Source organism: Alligator mississippiensis, chromosome 10 (genome assembly GCF_030867095.1).
Source record: "Alligator mississippiensis isolate rAllMis1 chromosome 10, rAllMis1, whole genome shotgun sequence".
NCBI lineage: Eukaryota > Metazoa > Chordata > Crocodylia > Alligatoridae > Alligator > Alligator mississippiensis.
This window is the reverse complement of record NC_081833.1, coordinates 13923538-13947179: the sequence shown is the minus strand read 5'-3', so window position 1 is coordinate 13947179 and position 23642 is coordinate 13923538. Positions and strand designations below refer to the sequence as shown.

Here is a 23642-nt window from a genome sequence, read left to right as displayed (position 1 = left end):
CTATTATCAAATGGAAAGGTTGTGGTCAGTTTGAGGGTGACTGCCCTTCAAAAACAAGGTCTCTGGGTCCTAAATCCAGAGCCAACACTTCCCTTCCTCCCCACCTGCACTAGATGTGTTCAGTGAGTAGCTTAGTTTAGTCTCTATGAACGTCCAGGAGACCCATAAGTGCTAAATGTATGTAACATCTTGGTTTCTTCTGAACAGCATGAGCATCCAAACCATCCATAAACTTAGACTCCGGTGAGCCTGGGGTACAGGGTTTGAAACAATGCCTGCAGTCAGTGGTTTGTAAATTAAATCCAAACTTGAAGCCTTCAAATCTCCTCCTCCTGACACTGATATAAGCTAGGCCTGAAAAAGAATCACATGGATGGGACAAATAAGAGACACTGACCTGTAATGAGCTCTCTGACTTCCATGTCATTTGTTTTTCGCAATAATCTGATCAAGGCCGGGATCCCGTCACAGTTCTTTATAGCCACCTTGTTCTCATTATCCTTCCCATAGGAGATGTTTCTCAGTGCCCCACAAGCTTTGCGATGGACTTCTGGCTTTGGGTGATCTAGCAGGCCCACCAAAATAGGGATCCCTTTGAGATGCCTCACATCCTTCTTGATTTTATCATTCTCATAGCACAAGTGCTGCAGGTACGCTGCTGCATTGGATTTGACTGGATCGATGGGGTGACTGAGCATTGCAATCACTTCAGGGAGGTCAGGGTCTCGCCACCTGGGGTCTTTGCGGATGCTGTCAATGGAGGGGGAGCGTTTGCCCAGGCGGTCAATGCTAGCCATGCTCCCTCTCTCTGGCTGTGCTAATGGTGCTGCATAGCCACCGTGAAGGTAGGGGATTCTCTCGTCAACCATCTCTGTCTCAATAGGATCCTCATAGCCCCTGCAAAAAACAATGGTGAAAAAATACAGCAGGCTTAACAGTCACTGCATCTAAGCCAAGATTAATGTTTGAGCAACGATCAAGCATCTTATTATTATATATGTATTAGTGGTAATATATTAACACTTTCCAATAGTCTACTTCTGGTCATATTAAATTAGGCAGCATTAAACTCTCAGTAGTGATGAGAACGTAGAACGGTATTGGTTTGGTTAGCAGTAAAATAATGACAAGAATCGCAAGTCATCAAACACATTGCTTTCATTTAGGTCACTTAGCAAAGCAATTATGATAGAACGGGACTGCAATTAGTAGGAAACACTGAGTTTCATTAATGACACTCCTTCTGCAACAGGCTAGAAATCTAATTAACAGCATCCAAGGTCTGGTCAGAAAGTCACTCTATGCTGCAACTTTAACTCCAACATCATGCTGCATGCACTTTAAAGGCAGGTTCAATATATTTCCAAATCACAGCACAGAGGCCCAGATAGGCCCTCTTGAGCTATTGAGAGAAGATGGAAAAGGCAAGTTTTGAATTGAGCTCAGACAAATAATACACCACTTGCAGAACAGTCCAAGGTTAAAGCACTGGATGGGGAGGATGCCTAGGTTCTGTTCCCAGGTCGGCCACAAATCGACAAAGTGACTTCAAGCAAATCACTTCACTACCCCCGGCTTCTCTTTACCTCCCAGGAAACTCTAGAACAGTGATTCTCAACCAGGGTGCCAATACACCCAGGGCACCACTAGATCCTCTGATGTCTGAGGAGATAAGCAGGCCCTGACTGGTCATTCCCCTGCCCCCACTGTCCAGTCCCTCTGCCAGGACACAACCACCATAATAAATAAGTTAATTTTTGAAATGGGGTGTTGCTCGATTCACAAAAGTTATAGAGGGTGCCTTGACTCCAATGAGGATGCCTTGAGTCTAAAAACCACTAGAAGAAAGGCCTCCTCCAGCAGTCGTTTTGTCCATTAAGTTAGAGGGGTTTCCATATCCCCCAGCTGTTATTAACTGTATAAAATCTATGCAATAAGGTCAACCGCATCTGTTATTAAACAGTAGTATTCCTGCTCACAAAAAGGACAGAGAGATGTATAACACATTAGTTAAAATTTATTCACAGACTTCCTCAAAAAGTGCATTCCACACTACGTAAGCACCCCCGAACATCATGGGTGGTGGTGATGGAGAAGTGCTGACTTTTTAGTGACGGCCGCTGCAATTCCAGTCTCCTACTTCTATAAATCATCACTCTACACAACTGCCTGCCAAGATATGAAGCTTTGCCTGGATACTTGTAGGAAAGACAGTTTCAGATTCAGGATTTGCTACTGACAGAGAAGGATACAGCTGCTGCTTTGGCTCAAAATGACTTGCTCTGAGGTGCGACTTGACATCTGACATCCTACAGACTCCATTTTTAACAGACTTTATGTAGTTTATTACAGCACGAGAGACATGCAGTCAACAGCGAGACAATATGTAAAACCCACCCACTGCTCAAGCCATAGACAATGGTGGGGAAAGCAGGACATTTCAGACACTCTCCCAGGGATCCACTTTCTCCATCACCTCTCCCAGGGATCCACTTTCTCCATCACCATGCACACAAGTAAAGCACACTAGCTCACAGGAAGTCTAGGACACAAAGAGTGTGTGTATTTGCATTTTCAGGAGTAGGGCCTCCCCTTTTAAGGATGCACCCATAAGAGCTACTACCAGCAGTGTGACTAGGAGTTGGCGGCCAGGGCACCCACCCTGGGTGCCAACTTTGAAGGGGTATAAGAATGGTAGTCGCTGCTGCTCCTGCCTAGGGCACAGAAACTGCTTGTTACACCAGTGCTGCATACAGTGAATTAAGTTCATTTTCCTCAGAAGGCAGCTATGCCAGCCTGTCTAGGATTTCAACTTGTATTTTAAGCAACCTAGTTGTTTGAAGCCTTCCACAGAACTAGGGCATTTACCTTTCCCTTCCCTCCCACCCCCTCCCCTTTCTTCCTCCCTTTAAATTAACAGCCTTTTTAATGTCTGGTAAAATAAAGTAACTTCTTGGAAGTTAATTGTATTACTTTTTTCATTGCTCAGTAAAGCTGACAGATGGAATGAATATCAAGAGGAATTAAGGTTACAATTGAGGAAAGGCACGCAGAATTCAAGACAACACCGCCGTTCTCACACATTGTGTGAGGTGCCGCTTTAAATTATCTGAAGATAATAATTCGTGCAATTGCAAGTACAGGTTTCCCTAGCCAACCACGGTTTCGCCAACCATGGTTCTGAGTATCCACAATTAATATTCTGTATACCATTTTGGCTACCATGGTATACAGTTTTGAGTAACCATGGCTTTTTGTGATGGTGCATCAGCCCACAAACCCCTGTCCTTGCTTGTGCCTCCCCCACCCCGCCAACCACAGCCCCTGCTCCCTCAGCCAGGGGTGGCTCCCAGCCTTGCCGGAGGAGCGGCGCACATGGTGGCGGGGAGCTGCCCTACCTGCAGCGGCAGGCCCGCTCACCGCTGTTCCTTGCTGCCCTGCTTCCCTCCCCCACGACCCGGTGCAGCAGGGAGCAGGGATCTCCTGCCCACTGCTGCTTGCCCCACATTGCCCCAGCGACATGGTATGCTGTGCGGGGCCGGCCGGCGCACCCCTCCCCTCCTCTCTCCTTTCTTTCCCTCCCCTCTCTCCCTCCCCCAGGTAAGTGGCAAACGCAGTGGGGGAGATGCTGCCGCTGTGCCCTGGGCCCACTCCATCCCTGCCCGCTGGCACCTACCCCTATAACCTGTACAAGTCCCTCTAGGGGTACACCTACACCCGGCTGACCGCTCCGTGTATTAAAGGTAGGTAAAAATGATTTTTATACACTATACTGTACAGTATTCAAGTCCCTAACCCCATTTTTCCCATAAGCCTTTAGTTTTACCAACCACGGTTTTGCCAGCCACGGGAACTTTCCAGCACCTAACTCCCGCAGTTGGCACGGGAAACCTGTATGTTTGTCTTTTCTTTTTCTCAGAAAGTAACATTGGTAGCTTTTTGCCTACTGCCATTTTTCTGGACAGATTAGCTACTGCTTTGGTATGGTGGCTCTCTCAGTCAAGCAAGCAATTTTAATTGCAGTAGAAGGGGCCTTACTACTTAGATTTTATATTCCTGATGTTTTGCAGAAGGAACTATAGACTGTTAATATTTAGCAATCCTAAGGGACAGCTAATTAAACTGGTACGCTTGGGAGGAAGTGACTGGGGACAAGGTCTGGATGCAGAGTGGTACAATTAAAATTTTTATGTTAAAAGCATCTCTTGCAACTTTCAGTAACTTTAATTGCTGATCTAAACTGTAAATGGAATGAAAGGTTATAAATGGGCAGGTATCCAAAACTCAAAAAGAAACTGCAGAAATCCTTTTATTGATGCAGTTATTTATGTATGTATAATTCATTACTTTCCTCAGGGTGCAATTTGCAATGTCTGGACAGCCATTACGTTTTCCGTTATATAACAAAGCCATTTTCAATCTTCATAGCAAGGAGAAAGTAATAACGTTAAAATTATTTCATTTAAATATAAGGCAAAAGTTGTAAAGCAAATACCAAAATACAAATGCAGTGAGCAGGATTTTGTTTTGACAAACACTCAAAACTCAGTTTAATCTGCACTAAGGCCTTACAATGGAAACATAATAGTTCCTTGCCTCAAGCTCCCTGCCAATGCTGTGTCCTTACTGTGAGCCTAAGAAAGCAGTAGAGTGATGGAGATGAATTTTAATAATTGCCTTCTACAAACCTCCTGTCATTTGCTTGGCAAGGTAACTTGCAATTCGGCAAGGCTCAGTCATATCTGCTGTCTGCAAGGTAAATGTCTATCACGTCAATTAAACCTGCAAAATTAAGTTTTTCTCTCTCTTCTCCCCAATTATGCAATCCAAGAAGATTATTGTTGTCTAGGAATGAGGTTTCTTTGCATTCTGAAACCAATCTTCACTTCATATTTGATCACACAACGAATGGTTCCCTCCAGCCCAGAGCCCCCTTGATCAGACCACCTATAAGGATCAGATTTTCAAGATTTGGGCCTCAAATTGTAATGTTGCCGAATCAAAAGAAAGCACTATGCACTAGTCTATCACATGCTAGAAATGCTAAATTCTGTTATTACTCCAGTAGAACTCGGGTACTTTGCAGGGTTACACTCCTCACCACCCTGCAAAAAGGAAGGCTTTTGAGTTAGCTGAGGATACAGAGCTGCAGCAAACAGCTACGCGAGACCACTACAGTGCTCTAGCTCTTGGGTGGGGCTTTGGTTTCAAAAGGTGCCATTTATCTGATCAGCTAGGCAGAAAGGTGATGAGCTCCAGCTGATTGGGGAAGCATCACCCTTTGAACTAAACACCAGAGCAAACAGCTGAATGGCGCATCCTATATTTGACAGCTCCCTGTATTCAGTGATTGCATGGATGGCAAACTACCGGGTACAAATGTTCCCGGTTCTAAAGAATTACCTTTCGATATTACTATGAGCTGATGGACAGAGTTAGGATTCAGAGTCACCTCGACACATTGGAGGACCGAACCAAAACAAACCTCATGAGGTTTAATAAAGACAAGTGCAAAGTCCTGCACTTAGGATGGAACAATCCCATGCGCTGGTACAGGCTTGGGACCCACTGGTTAAGCAGCAGCTCTGCGGAAAAAGACCTGGGGGTTACAGTGGATATAAGCTGGATAAGCTGGATATGAGTCAACAGTGTGCCCTTGTGAAGAAGGCTAACAGCATACTGGGCTGCCTTAGTAGGAGCATTGCTAGTAGGCCAAGAGAAGCAATTCTTCCCCTCTATTTGGCACTAGTGAGGGGCCACATCTGGAATACTGTGCTCAGTTTTGGGCCGCCTGCTACAGAAAGGATGTGGAAAAATTGGAGAGAGTCCAATGGAGGGCAACAGAAATAGTGAGGGGGAAGGGGTACGTGACTTCTAAGCAGGGATCCTAGATTTTTCTGTTAAAAAATAAAAAAAAATCTCTAATAAAAAACAAAATCCTCTGATTAAAACCTTCCAAAATCTGCATTCTTCCACAATTAAAATGAAATGCTACTATATCTATCTATCTATCTATCTATCTATCTATCTATCTATCTATCTCTCAGTTGAACACAATGTTTTATTGGTATATTTATAATTTTAAAGCAATTTGGAAGCCTACTAGTGCTTCAATCATTACAATAAGATAAATCTTAAATACCTATACATTTTGGCATTGATTCTGGGGGGGTTTTGTCATGGAAAAATCAGAGCTCCCCCTGCCCCCTTTACTCACCAGGATGCAGGTACAGCTGCAGCTGTCCCCCCTGCTGTTTTGTGGTGCTGAGTAGCCTTGATATGTCAGTGCCCTTCACTCCTAAGCCACAGCCCCGTCCTTACTGGTACCTCTAACTCCTGATCCACAGCCCCCTGGCCCTGCCAGTGCCCCTCACTCCTGATCTGCAGTACCCCATCCCCACCAGTGTCCCTCAATCCCAACCCAAAGCACACGGGACCCTGCCAGTGCCCCTCACTCCCAATCCACAGCCCCCTGTCCCCACTAGTGCCCCTTCACTCCTGAACCACTGCCCCCTGCCCCCAGCCTCGCAGTGTGTGGGGCAGGGTGTAGGGTGTGGGGCACAGGGGGGTGCCTGACCATAGCCAATGCTATAGGTGACACATTGGTGGCGGTGATTTGTGCCCCAGATTTGTGTGCCCACAGCAGGGAACAGAGCTGCAGTCTGACTGCACTGGCACAGGCAGGAGCTGCCTCCATAGCCCAGCAGGCAGGAGCCAGCGTGGGAAGGTGGAGCGGGGCAGCGAGACTCATTGCCACCGCCACCACCACCAGAACCCCCTTGCCAGCTGCCACCACTGCCGCTCCCCTCACGCGGCAATGAGTCTTGCTGTCTTGCTCCGCGCTCCCATGCTGGGTCCCACCCACTGGGCCACAGAGGAGGTTCCTGCCTGTGCCGATTTAGCTATGCTGCAGACCTGTGGACACACAAATCAGGGGGGGAATGTTCCCCCCATCCCCTCAGATGCATTGCCTATGTCCCCTGCCTCATTGTCTATGCCCCTCTGCATTACCTGTGTCCACCCCCATGCCTTCCCTATGCCCGCCCCCCATAGACTTACCTGTAGGGAGCTGCAGGAGCTGCTTTCCACTATGATGCCTGGCTGCCGTGTACATGTGCACACACACATGCACATGGCTCCTCCTGCCTGTAATCACTCTTCTCCTTCTTCCCCCAGCCCCAAGCAGTCCCTTGCAGGCTGGAACTCTGCCAGCCTGAAAAGGGAAACCTGTGGTTTCCCATGTTTCCCTCCTTTAAAGGGGAAAATCTTTGTTTTTCCATGGCAAATGCAAAACCTGGATCCCTGCTTATGAGGACAGGCTGAGGGAACTGGGCTTATTTAGTCTGGAGAAGAGAAGACTAAAAGGGGATTTAATAGCAGCCTTCAACTACCTAAAGGGTGGTTCCACAGAGGATGGAACTGGACTTTTCTCAGTGGTGGCAGATGTCAGAACAAGGAGCAATGGGCTCAAGCTGCAGCAAGGGAAGTTTAGGTTAGACAGAAATAAGTAAAAGCTTTCTCAATAGAAGGATAGTAAAACACTAGAACCAGTTACCCAGGGAGGTTGTGGACTCTCTATCCTTGGAGACTTTTAGGACCCGACTAAACAAAGCCTTCGCTGGGATGATCTAGATGGGGATGGTGCTGCTCCGAGCAGGGGCTTGGATTAGATGACTTCCTTAGGTCCCTTCCAACCCTAAATTTCTATGACTCTATGATTATTATTATTGATAAGTGCAATAGCAAAATCAAATGCAGTTTCACTAATTAGAAAAAGGAGTGATTCCTGTTTTGTTACTTAGTGGAACTGGGATGGGAAGGAAAGATTTGTTCCCTGAATTAGCCCCCAACAAGGAGCTAGAAATGCACCAAAAAGGCCTATGGATTCTGATCAGATCTGCTGAAAAAGGATCACCCCCAATCATTTTGGCAGCACTCCGTGTTCAGTCTGGGAAGGTGTCAAATGCCTCCAGGACAGAGGAAGCGTGTTCTGAGACCTCAAGTCCACAAAAGGTTGCGCGTGCCTCCGAGACAAGGGAAGGAGTGGAAGAAAAGGGCAACAGTACTTTGTACCCACTGGTAATTGCTCTTGACCAGTCAAGTCAAGCAGTGCCACAGGGCTCTGCTGCCAAAGAAGCTGCCTGACTATCCTTAAGCTAGAAAAAAAAATCCTGACAACAAAAATACAAAAGCCCAAACTGTGTTAGATTTTGGCAGGCAACTGGTACTACTTATTCTGGATACTTTTTATTAGGTCTGATTCTTGCTCAGGCTTTTCAGACTTTGCTCAGGCTCTGTTTCTACCAACCACAGCCTCCTTCAATGGGACCATTATTGCAGTGAAACAAACAGGATTACAAGTCTGCTGCCATCCCTCGAGCACATAAAGGCATTTGCCTTCAAACAAGATTAACTCTTACTTTAAAGCATTTTCTAAGAAACTGTTAATATGCAGTGCACGCTGTTAATAAGCACACGCAAATTTTGGCCCAAAGCACCCCAGATGAATGAAAGAGGGAGTCTCGTTTTATCCAGTGCCCAGTTAACCCATCCAGAACGGTGGCAAAATCCCCTTCACTCATCAGGAACATCATCTGGAAGATTGCCACGCAGGGCTAGGAGTAAATCTGTGAAAATTCAGACGTGCTGACATGGGCCTTGAGGTGCATTTAACCACACCTGCCCAGATTCAACACACGAATGAAATCGAGGCAAGTCAGGAGAAGAAAAAGCCACTGTGATTAGAGAGATTCAGTGGGATTTGACAAAGAAGCTTAAAAGATCACTGATGCTTCTCCTTAAGAATGAAGAAAGTTTACGGATGACTAGAATAGGTCATCTGGCATCTGCACAGAGAGCACAGGAACTCCTGGGAGCACACAAATGTGGAGCCACTAAAAAGAATATTACCTCTCCGGTCTTCTACCAGGTGGGAGACCTCACAGCTAGGGACCTACCGAAATCGAGGAGGCAGGTGGCCGATTTCACGGGTCAATCATGGGGCCAGCCACCATTTTCACGAGCTTATAATGGTGAGAACCCCCATGCCTCTGATTGGCCAGGGGTGGCTTGACCCGATTGCTGCTAATTGGCCAAGAGAGTTGTCCATTGTGTGGCCCTGCCCCTTGCCAATGATTGGCCAAGAGGGCTGTCTGTTGTGCAGCCCCACCCCTCACTGCTGATTGGCAGAGAAGGCAGGAGCCTCACAACAGGCAGCTTTCTCAACCAATCAACAGTAAGAGAAGAGGTGGCCATCATCTTGGCTGCTCCCCTTCATGCTGGTGGCTCCTTCTGTCCAGTGGGCTGCAAGGCCGGGCTGCAGTGGCCTTGAGGACTGCCGGCTTCTACTGGGAAGCCAGCATTTTATTTTTAGGTTTTTGGGGGGGGTTATTATTTTGCAGACAATAGCTGCATTTGGTAGCAGCGCTGATTTTGCGGTTTCTGCAAAATCGCAAATTGAATAGGTCCCTACTCGTTGTGCTGTGGGTGTAGAACAGCCCACAGTATAGGCAGGAGGCGGCATGCTGATGAATGAATAGGACCCCTTGGAAAAGATCCCTCTCCTCCAGGGGCCAGATGGCAACCACCAGGCCCTCCATCAATAATTTAAACTGGTCCACATGTGTAGCTCTCCATGACTGCCCCAGCCTCCTTCCCTGTATTCATAACTATAGGAGCTTGGCGTGTAGGATGCTATGGGTCTGACCAACTGCCTGTTTCAGGGGTTAAAATGGATCTTCCCAGTGGCAGACAAGATTGGCAGAGAGCTAGTGAGCTTTTGGGCCTTCCTGGAAGCATCACATAGACACAGGATAGGTTAATATGCATAGGACTGAGCCATTTAACATGCAGCATTTTATAGGAATATTTGGTTTGTTGCAACTTGTGGCTTTTGTCTAGCATTTGTAAAAAGCCACAGGACAAACTCCCAGAGATTAAGCAGACCAAGAATGTCGTGCTTTTTGGCACCTCCTGTCCTCCACACGGGGCAGAAACAGGAGGACTTAAGGCAGGGACAGGCAATTATTTTGGGCAGAGGGCCGTTTACTGAGTTTTGGCAAGCCATTGAGGGCCGCATGACAGGCAGCCCAGGGCAGATAAATATTAATTTTCTCAATTTTTTAGGGGCCCCACAGGCCAGACAGAATGGCTTGGCGGGCCACATCCAGCCCCTGGGCCACATTTTGCCCACCCCTGACTTAAGGACTGCACTGAATCTTGGCAAGGCTGAGGAGAAATTCCTCTGGATTGTGAAACCACAGCCCTGTGTTAGATCTACTTGAAAACTACCTGGTACCTTACCTTACTCAAGTTGGTGCCTGCTGTTTGAAACACGTCCCTGCATCTGTCTTCACTCACCTGTGCCATCAGAGCTAACAAAATTGCTTTGCTGAGGAAAAGCCATAAGATGAGACAATTTGAAACTAGCAGCCTCACAGAATTCTTCATTCAGCTCTTTCCCATATAGACCTGTTCAGTACGTACACTTTTGTCCTAAGCAGGACAGCTTTTCCATGTTAACTACATTCTCACATAATTCTTATATTTAGTTTCTTATTTAAATCAGCTGGCCTGCATGGATAAATCTTCTCGCAGCCTTGAAAACTTTTACAGAGACACTGTTATGAAATTAAAATCTGATAAAGTGAGAAACGAACTACCCACACAATGAGGCTAACAAGTTAAGCTTTTTTGTTCTAGAGTAAAAGAAGTCATTCAACTAAGTATTACAACTTAGTTGTATACCTACATAATTGTAATATGTACAGTTATATGTATATTCTTATTTTACCTTACATAATGAAGGCAAGATAAAATTTACATGGAGCAATGGCTTGAAAACACTTTCTCTAGTGGTAATAGCTTGGCAAAACATAATGGTCAGACTAGATGACCTAATGATCTTTTCAGGCCTTAAAACCAATGAATCTGTGACCCATCACAACATCCCTTTACAAATAAGGCCTTAACTCAATACATTAGTATAAGAATTGCAAATTGAAAATTTATCGTTCTTGAATTTAACATACGTTGGTGATTTTGTTTGTCTTCATACGCAATTTAGATGCAGGTGGGCATATTCAAAGGGGTTTCAACTAGGGATAAGTGATAGTTATCGTGCATGGAGAACTGCTCATGGAACTAGATGCCAGGTTTTGGAAATTTTCACTGCGGTACTGAATAGGTTTGTGTTTTACTGGTATCATTATGGACTGAATGAAGCAGATCTGTCAATCTCCTTGGCTCTGACTGATTAGTAAACAGTGTACCAACTGGTTCCTAACATGATGGCCTCTTATAGGCGCAGATCCCTACGACAACTTCCAAGTGAATGCAGAATAAGTTTTATCATTTTAACCTTCAGTGTTGGAGAAATAATGTAATTGCTGATAAAGTTTGCAGAATTCTGAATTTTAGGGACTGAATGAGGGGCCTCCTTCTCAGTACAGATGACAGGAATGATGGGTTGACTTTACAAAACAAGCACAGCTACATGCACTGAAGTGAAAACAGATGGAACATTTGCTTTTTAATGCTTATCTGTATTTGAAGAATTTTCCAAAGAGGCATTTTTAATTCTCAATTTATATTCAAATGTAACTGGTTTAAAATTAGGCTGGTGATGAGAAGAGTGGGAATACAATAGATAATTGTCTGTCGCATCAGATAGGCGAAGAAGAAGCTGTTTTAACTCACTCCCTCAGCTGGGAAGGGTACAGATGTCACCCACCTGACTAGTTTGTCCCCTACATGTAGAGACAGATTATTCCATCACAGGCAAAGAGTGAGAACTCACTACAGGTCTTGTGGGATAGAACTAAAATTGAATCCAATAACTCTGGCATCAACAGTGGATCAGAATTTTATATTATTTTAATTTCTAGTATCAGCCTAACATAGTGAGGGCTGAGAAATGAACTGCATTTAAAAAAAAAAGTCTCACGCTTAGACTTTTGCTATGATCTGGATAAATATCCAAAGAAAAGTCCAGCTCATATCCAACTCCACATGATGATGGACCTGAAGCAACTCTGGTTTGATGCAGCATCCCATAAGCTGCTTTCAAACATCCTATTAGGACATATTGGGTGCATCTACAAGTGTGCTTAACTGCACAGTAGAGTAATTTGCTGTGGTATAAAGCACAGCACATGTGTGTGACACTATTAGACCGCAGAAAGCTAATTAACATTACCATAGGATAGGATAGTCAGGGTCAGTACTATCTTATAGCGGTGAAAATGACTGCACCTAAACACACGTGTAAATGCTGACTTAGACATACATTGCACCCAGCCAGGCCAGGCAGCAGGGGGGCAGACCCCTGGCTGCCGCCTACCATAGAATCATAGAAAGTCATACAAAGTTAGGGTTGGAAGGGATCTCAGGAGGTCTAGTCCAACCGCCCTGCTCAAAGCAGGACCATCCCCAACTAGATCATCCCAACCTAGCCGCAGGGCTCCATGCACTGGGAACAGGTTAACTATATGATGGCTATTCAGCAGCCTGTATGAAAAGAAGCTTGCTCCGATTTCTAGCAAGCATGTAACTATCACAATTGCTACCGTGGCAAGGTTGACACCTTCAGGTAGACACCTCAAAAAACCAAACTAAGGATTGAATGGGACACATAAAATAAACTTCCATCTCAATGTTCAAATGTAAAAGATCCCACCAGTTCATATTTGAGGTACACTGGTTGAACTAGGTGGAGCAGCTTCTACTGCTACTGCCAGGGCTGTTTTACGCTCTGAGGATTTCATTTTCAAGTGCTATTAATTTATTGCTCTCCATGGGGTAATAACTTTAGTTTTAAAATAAAAAAACTAGAGAGAGAAATAAAAAGCTGTAACCAAGCAATAATTGCTCTCATTAAACACAAAGCACTATGTGTTGTCATTAGCTTCTTATAGATCAGTTGCTTGTCTGAAAAGTAGGTTCACATAATTGTTTAAATATTTCTTGGAGCGGTTTGAAATAGTTGAGAGCAACCATTTTATGAAGTGGGCCTCATTCACTCCCCTCATGTTTGTACAAGCTAAACTTTACTGCTATGCTCAGATTAATTACTTGTCAAAATCCCTTGATCATATTAAATATGAAAAAACAACAAAAGAAATGCAAAACAAAAACTGTAAATTGCTCCTATCAAGACTGCCATGGAACAATAAATCAAAGGGATGTTTCAAATCCATTAAAAATGCAAATTGATAGGTTCAATGAGTATATATGCTTATTTATCCTACATGAAACATTCAAAATAGTAACAAAAAATTAAAGACTGCTCTTGCCTGACAGCTTTTAACTATGGTTGTACAATAAAAGTTTGCCTGGTGGGAGAGAGAGAAAGAGGAGCCACTCAAGTTTGGTAAATCAATCAATATTTCAGTACCCAACAGCTGCCAGATTAGTGTTCATTTCAGTCCCCAGTGTATGCAAGAGTGAGAGCAAGGGCTAGCCTGAGACGGCAGGCTTGGATCACAGGGAATTTCCAGAAGCTCCTGTGCAGATCTGGCGTCTCTCCCCATTTTTCTGTGTTGCTGCCAAGTTGCTGCTTTAATGTATCATTAAAAGGGCCTTCAGAAGCTGTGGAAATAGACAGAGGGTGCTGTATTCATAATTCACTATTTTAAATATGAAATAGTGGAAATTAAGCCCATACCAAAAAACAGAGAGCAGGCTTGTCTTCAGACTAGACTAACCTGGACAAGGGGTGGAGGAGAAGCACATGAAAAATGAGTCTAGTTTATAGCCAAAAATACTCTGCAGGAATGCTCAGTGTTTAATAAGATAACGAGTGACTTGCCTCTCCAAAATCCCTTGCCCTCAAACTTGATTTTTCGCACAAAAGCAAGAGGCCACTGCTACAAACCCAACATGTAGAACATCAGGTCCCAGACACCTAAAAACTGGGGCTGTGACACACAGCAGAACATCTCCCAGGCAGGTGGCTTGGCAGAAGTCATTTGCAACTCGTCTCCCTAGTTGTGTTAAGTGTAATACAGGTGCTCTCTGCTTCCCTTTCCGTGATTTGACAGTACTAAAGGATGACCTGATCTTACAGATGGTTGACATTTTCTGGTCAGATGCTGAGTCCTTTTATCAAGCACTTGGATTCAAGCGGGAGCAAGCCATGCTGCGCACCGCACCAGAGCGTTCCTTTAACAAGATGTCCCTCGAGCCCACTGGCAGGTTAGGACTGTAACTGAGCAGTTGTTAGCTTTAGCATTCCTGTTTCGCAGACAAACATTCGGGCCCTGTCAAAATTTTCACACATCGCAAGTTCTTTTTTCCCCTTGTTAGTATGGGATGGGGTTTGGGAGGCAAACACAACACAATCACAGACTTTCCCTTTAAAAATAAAAATTCAATGCGGCCTTTTACGCGAGTCAGTTTAGGAAGAGGTGTGCTAAGGTGCCCTGCATTTCGCACAAGAAGTCTTCCAGACAACGAGTGCACAGTGTTCACAAAGAACTGGGTGGCTGTGATGGGATGGAGGTGGTCTGTGGCAATGAGGGCTCTCCCGTGTCCAAGAAATTGTTCAAAGGAGTCCATTTGGACTCCCTGTCCCTCCACGGTCAGGGGAAGGGCAGTACGAGAGTGGGTGAGAAGAGGCAACACTCAGGGAGTTCCTTTGGGAAAGCCCGGCCTCACACCCACATTCTGAAAAGACTGCAATCCCAAGTTAGAAATCTTGGGTTTTTTGCTTCTGTTAGGTTATTTTGATTTCTTATGATTCCAAATGGTTGTTCCCTTACAGAAAAGGACCATGCTGATTGCAATTGTAGCTGCTTTTCCTGCTAACTCATTCCAAAGGCTGACCCAAACCATTACATTTTAACCTTCTAAGTTTAATTAGGAGGAAAAAAAATTGCATTACACACATTCATCAGCAGGGAGTTTACCTTCCTTTGTGAGGCCTCCCTCTCTCAGGCACCCCTGCAGCTGTCCTTCTGTTCACTGTGGAATAATCTGGATCCAGTTCATACCCTTCGTCATCAACCCCGAGGCTGCGGTTATCATCCTCCAGTCCATAAGGCTCTGGCTGGAAACGTTCTGGCTGAGAGCGATTCAAGTCAACATTGCTGCCTGTTGGCACTTGGGGTTGGGCCACGGGACCGTAGTTATCCCGCCTACTTGGCAAAGTGAAACTCCCATCCTCTGGTCGGTAACTGTTTCCTGGAACGTAGGCATAGCGAGGACGGTAGTTGACACCACGGGATAAACTGCCATAATTATCAGGCAGCTCTCCATAACCATCATGGCCAACATAAGGGCGGTATTGCCCATCATGGCCATCAGGGTAAGAATCATTGTAGCTATTATAAGATCTGGTTAACGTGGATGAAGCCTGGGGCGTGATGTACCGCTCCCCATTCTTCATATACCTCCTGTCTATTGAATCTGTGTAGCTACCCATGGGAGATGAGCCATCCATGGTAGGCAGGCCATCAGGCCCCAGTGGAACCTGGCGCACTGTTCTAGTGGTGACAGTCTTGACCATTTTTGTGACCTGGAAAGAAGAAATCAAAATAGATATTAATATTTTCCTCCTGACTGGTGGTGGTGCTTAAGTTCTATGGGGACTTAGAGGGAAACTTCCAATGGTGAGATCTAAACTAGTCTAGAAAAGGCACTAGAAAATATTCTTGAAGAACAACAACAGAGGCTCAAGACACTAAACTGGCTAAGAGTTCATAAAAGCACAAATCGTTCCATTTTAACAGAAGAATCAAAGACTAAAAAGAAAAAAGTTGTAAAAATTCTATCCCATTCTTCCACTCACTTAGGGGTAATAAGTTATAAGTATACCCAAAAGAACATTGGTGGCTTCCTGTTGCTCTCATGGCAACCCATGTAAGATTTTGGGGACATCAGTAATAATGAAAACCTTAAGTGCAGAGGTAAGGCTGTACCTATCTAGATGAGCTACCACAGACCACAACTATCACTAACTACCACAAACCATACCTATTTATATGAGGCTCCACAAAATTTCAGGCAGCCCTTTGGAAAGTATATTTATGCATGACATTTATTTTTATATAATTTTGTCTTCTTATAAATCATGTTTTATTACAACCCTAATGGCATTAAATTCTGTTCCGGAATTTTTTGCCTGTGCCCTTTTAGCCAGGAGTCTGAAGCAGAGGAGATGGACAAGCATCATCCCAACCTTCAACTTCTAAAGAGAAGAGCAAGTCCTATTTGTGACACCTGGCTAAAAGGACAAAGGCAAAGGATTCCCATCTCAAAAGGTGCATCACTTCCAAGAAGTGCTTCCTTTGTCATATAAGAATTGCTGCACATTCACCTCTTGGTCATATAAGGACCAAGAGGTGAATGTGCAGCAAACCCCCTAGTTCAGGATATTTCACCAATGGTGGCCAGTAAAAGCTGCTTGAGAAGAGGTACAAGAAACCTTCTACTAGGCAGTTATTAGGCCTGTGTGAAGTGGCTAGTATTCGTTTCGGATTTGTATCCGGCTGATTTGGGGGACAGTGGGGACAGCGATTCGATTCAGTGATTCAAATCATTGTTCCGATTCGATTCGGCTGAATCTCCGAATCAGCCAGGCCAGACCCATCCTCAGCCTGCTCTCCCACCCCGGCAATGGCTGCCCTGCCTGCCCCAGCTCCTGGCTCTTTGGGAAAAAAAAGCCTCAACTCAGCGGGTGCTGTCGGGCAGGGGGTGATCCCTGCTGCCCCCCCAACCCCTCCCCCACTGTCCTGGCCCCACCACGGGTGACCCACCCGGGCCAGCTCTGGCCCTTTAAGAAAAAAAAAATGAGCCCCCCCCCCCCCCCGGCTCACTGCTCCTGCCAGTGGGGGAGGGGAGGGGAGGGGGGACATCTCTGCTGCCCCCCACTGCCCCACACCATGTGGGGGCTCTGCACAATCCCCTGAAGCCCCGAGGCCGCTGCAGGAGCGGTGAGTCCCAGGGCTTTTCTCAGGTTTTTTTTCTTAAAGGGCCGGAGCTGGGTCTGGCGGGGCACTTGTGGGGGGTCTGGGGCAGTGGGGTGGGCCCCCCCCCCACCCAGCAGCACCCGGTGAGCACTAGGGCTTTTCTTTAAAGTACTGAGCTGGGGTGGGATGGAGGGGCAGCCATGGGGTGGGGCTGGGGGAGCGGGGAGGGGGTCGGGGGGCTGGCAGGGGTCCCCCCATGGTCCCTTCCCCCTGCCCCAGCCTCCTTTCCCCTGCCCCCTACTTACCAGCTTGGAGTCAGCTGCAGCTCCCTGCCGCAACCACCAGGGACTGCCCGAATCACCAAAGCTCTCCGAATCTTTTCCGAAGACTCACAGAGCTTTGAATCGATTCGGACAGTTTAAGTGGTCCCCTGATCTGATTCAGACTTGAAGATTCGGCCACCAAATCGGGCCAAATCTCCTCCGAATCGAATCACCACCCGAAGCTTCGCGCAGCCCTAGCAGTTATAGCTTTTCCTTGGGAATGTTTTATTCTCAATGCTGATAAAAATTGTCTTAAGGCCTGAATCATGGAAGTTTCTCTCTAACAAACCTTTTTTTTTAAACTCTCAAAAGAAACTGGGAAAAGTGCGAGACTCCTGCTAGAACTGCATTACCAATAATAAACAGCACATGCTATCAACACAGATTCTGTTACCCATGCTGCGTTAAATAACATCATGTTCATTTTGGCCCCATCAGAAACATTAGAGTGGGAGGGAGAATCAATACACTAGATTGGAGTAGCCACTGGAAAAGAACAGAATCATTACAGGTATTTTTACACAAGCACTGTGAGTCATGGAGACTTTAAAGAAAAAGTGCAAGGAGCTGACACTTTTCTTAACCTAAACTGCAGTATTGTCTGTACATCGAGCAAAAGATAGCTACCACTTCTGTTTCTGGACTCAGAAGTCCAAACAGGGATTTGGACTGTAGCTTCTGATTAGGCAAGTCCGTTGCTAAAACAAAATAACGAGAACAAGTTTTTTGACATAGCTTCAGCCACGTCTCCTAGCCGTACGTTTTGACATAGAAAGCATGACTAGGAATATTTCACCCAAATAGCATTTCTTTTCCCAGAGACATCTGCAAGCAAATGATACTTCAGCCTAATGAAATAATGAAGTCCTGAAAATCTGAAAACCCGCACAAATGGCTCCCCACCAACAGATTAATTAAGCAGCATCGTGAATGGAGTGAAGCATAGCCAGGTATCAACACAATCTTTTAGTCATTTGAGCCAGAGCTGAGGGAAATTTCCTCTTCATCCAGAGGGTTTTTCTGACTAATTAGTATCTTCCCCACAGCTTGGGCTGTTTTTATGGTTTCAGCAAACTAAAAGAAAGGGAACCAGATCAAAAAGAAAATTCTTGTTTTGCAGAATTAACAGTGTGGCTGTTTCCCTGTTTCATTGCGCTCTCACAAAACATTCAGCACTCTTTTATGTATCAACACCAATTAAAGGAGCTATTACAGAAAAATAGATTATGGATTAAAAAAGCACTTTAGATCATTTATGTGGCTGTTAGTATGTGGGTATGGAAGGAGGCACTACCATTCAATGCCACCCAACACAAAGCCTGTATTCAAAGAAATGCTTTTAGAAATGACCTCAACAAGCTGGAAAACAGAACTACTCAGGCTTGGAGTACGTACCGACTTCCACAGCAATGTCAACACAAGCTTTCAGTTTTCCGATGTTCCTGAACCTTGGAACTAGAATCCAGGAACAGGATGTAATGAGAGGGGGTTAAGTGGCTTTATGAAGCTGAATTCAGAACAGAGAAAGACGGCAGAGGCAAAAGGGTGATCCGCTTTTTAGCTGCCATGAGAACTTGTGAACACTACATAGGAGCATAGGACCAAATCAGGTATCCCAGGCTGTTTAATCCAGCACCTTGCATTTTCAGGAAATCTTTTCCACAAGAAATCTCTGCAAAAATCTCTGCTTCAAACCCTTACACATACCTGCAAGGCACAATACCTAAAACTGAGAGCTCTCCGAAGGTAAAAGCAGGGAAAAAGAGGGCAAGCATCCTGCTACAACAACTGCAGAGAAGTCATTTTTAAATAAATGCTTAGAAGAATCTTGGAAAAAGACCATGCCACATGCTACAGAGGAATGCAAAACCCCATACGGTCCATGCCAAACTGGCCTAGGGGAAACATTCTTTCTTCACCCCAGACATGGCAAAGGAGCATGAACCCGAGCAAAAGAGTAAAGCCTTTTAAGCAGGAATCTCTGGGTTTTCTAAGTACTGGTAGAAGCATCAGCACGCTCCAGTGAAAAACTGCCAGCCACAGCTGTGGCCAACGTCCAAGTGCTTCAGAGGAAGTTCAAAACCCATCCAAGGATCTAGCAGCATTCATGGGGGGCGAGAATTCATTCCTGGCCTCTACTGGTGATCCCATGATGCATGGGATTGTCGGACACCCACCACACTATAAGAGCTCTCTCTATAACACAACATGGGATTGTAAATAGACAATTCAACGTATCACACATGCTGACTGGTGGGCCAGAATTCCCTAACAAATACTCACAAAGATTTTATCCTCTGCCCTAGTCAATAGAAGTCAGACGGCATTAAATCCAATTCTCAGTTTCAGTTCTCAAGTCTTATTGCCACATGCATACTCTCTGTCACAACTAATTTGTTTCTAAAATTACCACCATCAGGCACAATGTCAGGCAGCCAATACACCCATGTGTGCACTGTGTCTACAACATGAAAGATGAGAACAAACATTGATCTGCGAAAGGACTGGTCCTTGGTGCAAAACAGTAAGGGAAGGCTTTGCAGAGAGCTAAGATAACCACCATTCACACCTGCTGAAAATTTCATTTGTCAGTACCACAAGGTTTCTTTTCCTTCCCCTCCAGGAGAAACTAAAACAGCTTTCGCTCTACAAGAAAAATTGCTTACAAAGCACCACCAAAAATAAGATCCAAAATATTTATACGTTACTGATTCATTTAAAAGTAGTATGTTTTCAAAAAAATCATTTCCTTGGAAATTTGTTATTTATTACTTATTGTTTGTGTTCAGGTAGCACCAACAGCAAGGTGCTAGGATTCCCTTCCAGGGTGCCACAGTACAGGTGCCACTGGAGTTAGGTAGTACTGCTCCATTCCCCTCCTGTAGAGACAAAGCAGAAAGCAGCTTTCCCTGCAATCTTTCTTGCTCTGACCTCACAGGCTCAATTCCAGAAACAGAAGCATGCTAGGCAGGTGAGATCATCCCACACCCCTGTTTCTGGGAGAAGCACGAGGGACAGACCAGGAAGGGCTGTGGCAAGTCTCCACACTCCAGCCGCAGCCCTTTATACTGCTCAGCTGGAGGGGTCCAGCTGGGCCGTAACACCCCTTTGTGCAAGCTGGATGGAGGAGTAGAGTGCCCGCCCTCAAGGGCACAGGGGTAGGACTGCCAAGTCTCCCAGGCTGGCTGGGAGTCTGCTGGAATCGGCATTGATCTCCCGGTGACTATTGCAAGCAATTCTGGAGATTGATATTGTGAACAGGTTGAACAGTATAATTAATGACATTACATCACGTTGGAAAAAAAAATCTCCCAGAATAGCTTCAGTCAGAGTTGGCAACCCTACACAAGGGAGTTCAGCCCAGGGCACACAACTTACTAGTTATGCCTCTAACTCCTGCCTCTGTTAGGTTTATTGGATAACCCCAATAAAGGCAGAAGCATGAGACAAGGCCCTGGTTGAGAAGCACTGAGGGTAAGCTGTGGCACTACAGCAGTGGCTCTCAACTGGGAGTGTCACCAAATCCAAAGAAGCCCTGGAGGGGTGCACGAACGCTAAAAAAGCTGAAAACTAGGGCTGTGCAAAGCTATGGGTGGTGATTCAATTCGGAGGAGATTCAGCACGATTTGGTGGCCAAATCTCCGAATGCAAATCAAATCAGGGGACCAATTTAAAGGTCCGAATCAGTTCAAAACTCTCCGAATCTTCGGCAAAGTTTCGGAGAGCTTTGATGATTCAGGCAGTCCCCGGTGGCTGCAGCAGGGAGCTGCAGCCCTACTGGAGCTGGTAAGTACTAGGGGTGGAGAAGGGGGCTGGGGGAGGGGGCCATGTGGGGACCCCTGCCAGCCCCCCCGCTCCCCCAGCCTCCTCAATCCCCCCTGACCTCTGCTCACTCCCCTAGCTCCCCCATGGCTGCCCCCACCCCAGGTCCCAATACTTTAAAAAAAAGCCCCAGTGCTCACTGGGTGCTGCCGGGCAGGGGGCGATCCCTGCTGCCCCCCCCTGCATGGGGGGGCTCTGCCACAATCCGCCCGACCCCCACCTCGCTCCCCCAGCCCCTCATGGGTGCCCCACCTGGGCCAGCTCTGGCCCTTTAAGAAAAACAAACAAACGAGAGAAGCCCCAGGGCTCACCGCTCCTGGTGCAGCCTTGGGGCTTCGGGGGCTCGTGCAGAGCCCTGCACATGGCACAGGGCAGCGGGGGGCAGTGGGGATCATGCAGAGCCCCCCAGGCAGCGTGGGGAAGTGGGGGGCAGCAGGGATCGCCCCCCGCCCAGCAGCACCCAGTGAGTCAGGGCTTTTTTTTTTCCAAAGATTCGGGAGCTGGGGCAGGCGGGGCAGCCACTGCCGGGCTGGGAGAGGGGCGGGGGATGTTCCTGGCTGATTCAGAGATTCAGCCGAATCGAATCACCAAATCAAATCACTGTCCCCTGAATTAGCCGAATCCAAAGTGAATACTAGCCGCTTCGCACAGGCCTACTGAGAACCACCGAGCTAGAGATCTGACTTGAGACTGGGCCCAATTCTGTGCCGTACTTGTATAGTGTCCACAGTGACATTCTGATCACGGATAGTAGCATTTGTACAAAATTACAAATTATGCTTTTGTCCTTGGAGAGTGTCAAGGATCGTGCTGCTTCTGAGGGGAAGCTCTACCTCAGGACTCCCCAAGAAGAACCCTTATTTTGTCCCCCTTCTTCGGGACCCCTTGAAGCCAGCCCTCCTCAAGGGGCATGCCTCAAGAGCTCAAGACCCTGGCTCTTTTTTTGTCCTTGTGTTCCCCAATGATCTGTAGCACCGCTCGAAGATCTCCTTTTTGGTCAGTTCTGGAGAGGAAGGGTGTTCTCTTCTTGGAAGAGGGGGGAGCCAGAGCCCTGACCTCTCAAACAGCACAGCAAACAGCTCAGCTCCAAGCAGTCTTGTATTGTGCCACTGCACTTCCCATGTCCTTCATTGGACTTCACTCTGTCCTCCCTGGGACTACGCCTTTCTCTCTCTCTCCATCTTCCCTAGGACTACCCTTTCCTTCTCTGCCCTGTCCTTCCTGGGACTACCCTTTTTCTCAATAGCCTCCCTCTTTTGCCTGAGGCACAATCAACCACATACTTGCAACTGAAATTACAAAACGATAGTATTGATCTGGAGACAACACTCACTCAATAAAATGAAACGTGAAGTCATGGGGAACCAAACAGAAAGCAGGCTTTGCAGCCTTCTGTCAGGCCTAGACTGCCATTTGCCTGGGGTGAAAAAGGCAAATAGGTATCCTGTTTATAAAACTATTCACATAAATTATTTACAACAGCACACACTCACACTGAGCCATCCAAAGTGTTCCCCACCAGAACTGCAAGCTAGAACTCAGCTCACTTCACTCTTTTTTTCACAGATATGCAGCACAAGACGCATAGTCTTGAGAAATTTTACAACCTTTACAAGAAAAGTGATCGGTGCCTCTGCTAGTCATGGAAACCATACCAGAACCCTGATGGCAACAGTCTTGAAAAACCCTGGTTAAGCATAATTGTTGTTTGCAAAACTTTAATCTAGTATTTCCCAAAAATTGTGCTGCCCACATCAAAATCCAAAAGAATTGGGACATCCAAAAAGACCCTTTTAATCAACCACAAAGAGCATCCCATTCATGTGCTAGGGTAAACATTTATCTTAGCCTAACAAATATCAAATAACAATGATGAAACTGAAGTGATTCTCTTTATAGGAGCAATGTCCTGAAAAGGGATAAAAGGAGTTTTCACTAATGTATCTACCTACTGAGAGGTAGATGTGCCTTGTGATGGTTTTTACAACCTCTGTCACCAACTGCACCATAAAAGGAAGCTTTGAGAAACGATTAGCACACAAAGGAAGTTCCATTTATCAGGTTTCCGAGCAAGAAAAAGAAACCTCCACTTCAGGAAATCTAATTCAATGGAATGGTTTATTCATATTTCCTAAAGGACAAAGACAGAGTTGAGGAGCTGATAACATAGCAACCTCCGCTCTTAACATGCATTTTTGTTGTTCCCCTGACACCAATAACTTGTAATAAAATGCCTAGAAGCTGTCCCAAATGGGGACTACAATATACCATGACTTTTACTCAAAAAGATGCCATGTCTTTGGAATGAGCTAGTGATGAGCATGACTTAATGGAATAAGACTATTTATGTTAATAAGGCTCTCTACAATGGGCCTCAAATATACATAAAAAATGATACACTTATAAATTACTGTACCACCTACTGCAGAACAACTCAGGATGAGATGGAAGGTGTTAACTATTTAACAAGGCATACAGCATCCCGTCACTATACAATCAGTACCAGAGTCAGATGAAGTTACATTCTCCATTCCCTTAAGAAATACAGACATTAGGGATGTGCAAAACGGGCCGTATTCAATTTGGATTC

The 23642-nt window shown here is 45.8% G+C and overlaps 1 protein-coding gene across 13 annotated transcripts in view; it reads right to left on the bottom strand.

Annotated features, from left to right (window-relative positions):
- The window catches only part of ARVCF (ARVCF delta catenin family member), a 447669-nt gene that overhangs the window by 106411 nt on the left and 317616 nt on the right, over positions 1–23642 (bottom strand). For all 13 annotated transcript variants that reach the window (XM_059713468.1, XM_019486607.2, XM_059713469.1 and 10 more), the window contains 2 exons: positions 14907–15514; positions 398–897 (listed from right to left, as the gene is read on the bottom strand). In XM_059713468.1, the coding sequence (XP_059569451.1) occupies positions 398–897; positions 14907–15514 (1108 nt within the window). The remainder of the gene's footprint in view (positions 1–397; positions 898–14906; positions 15515–23642) is intronic.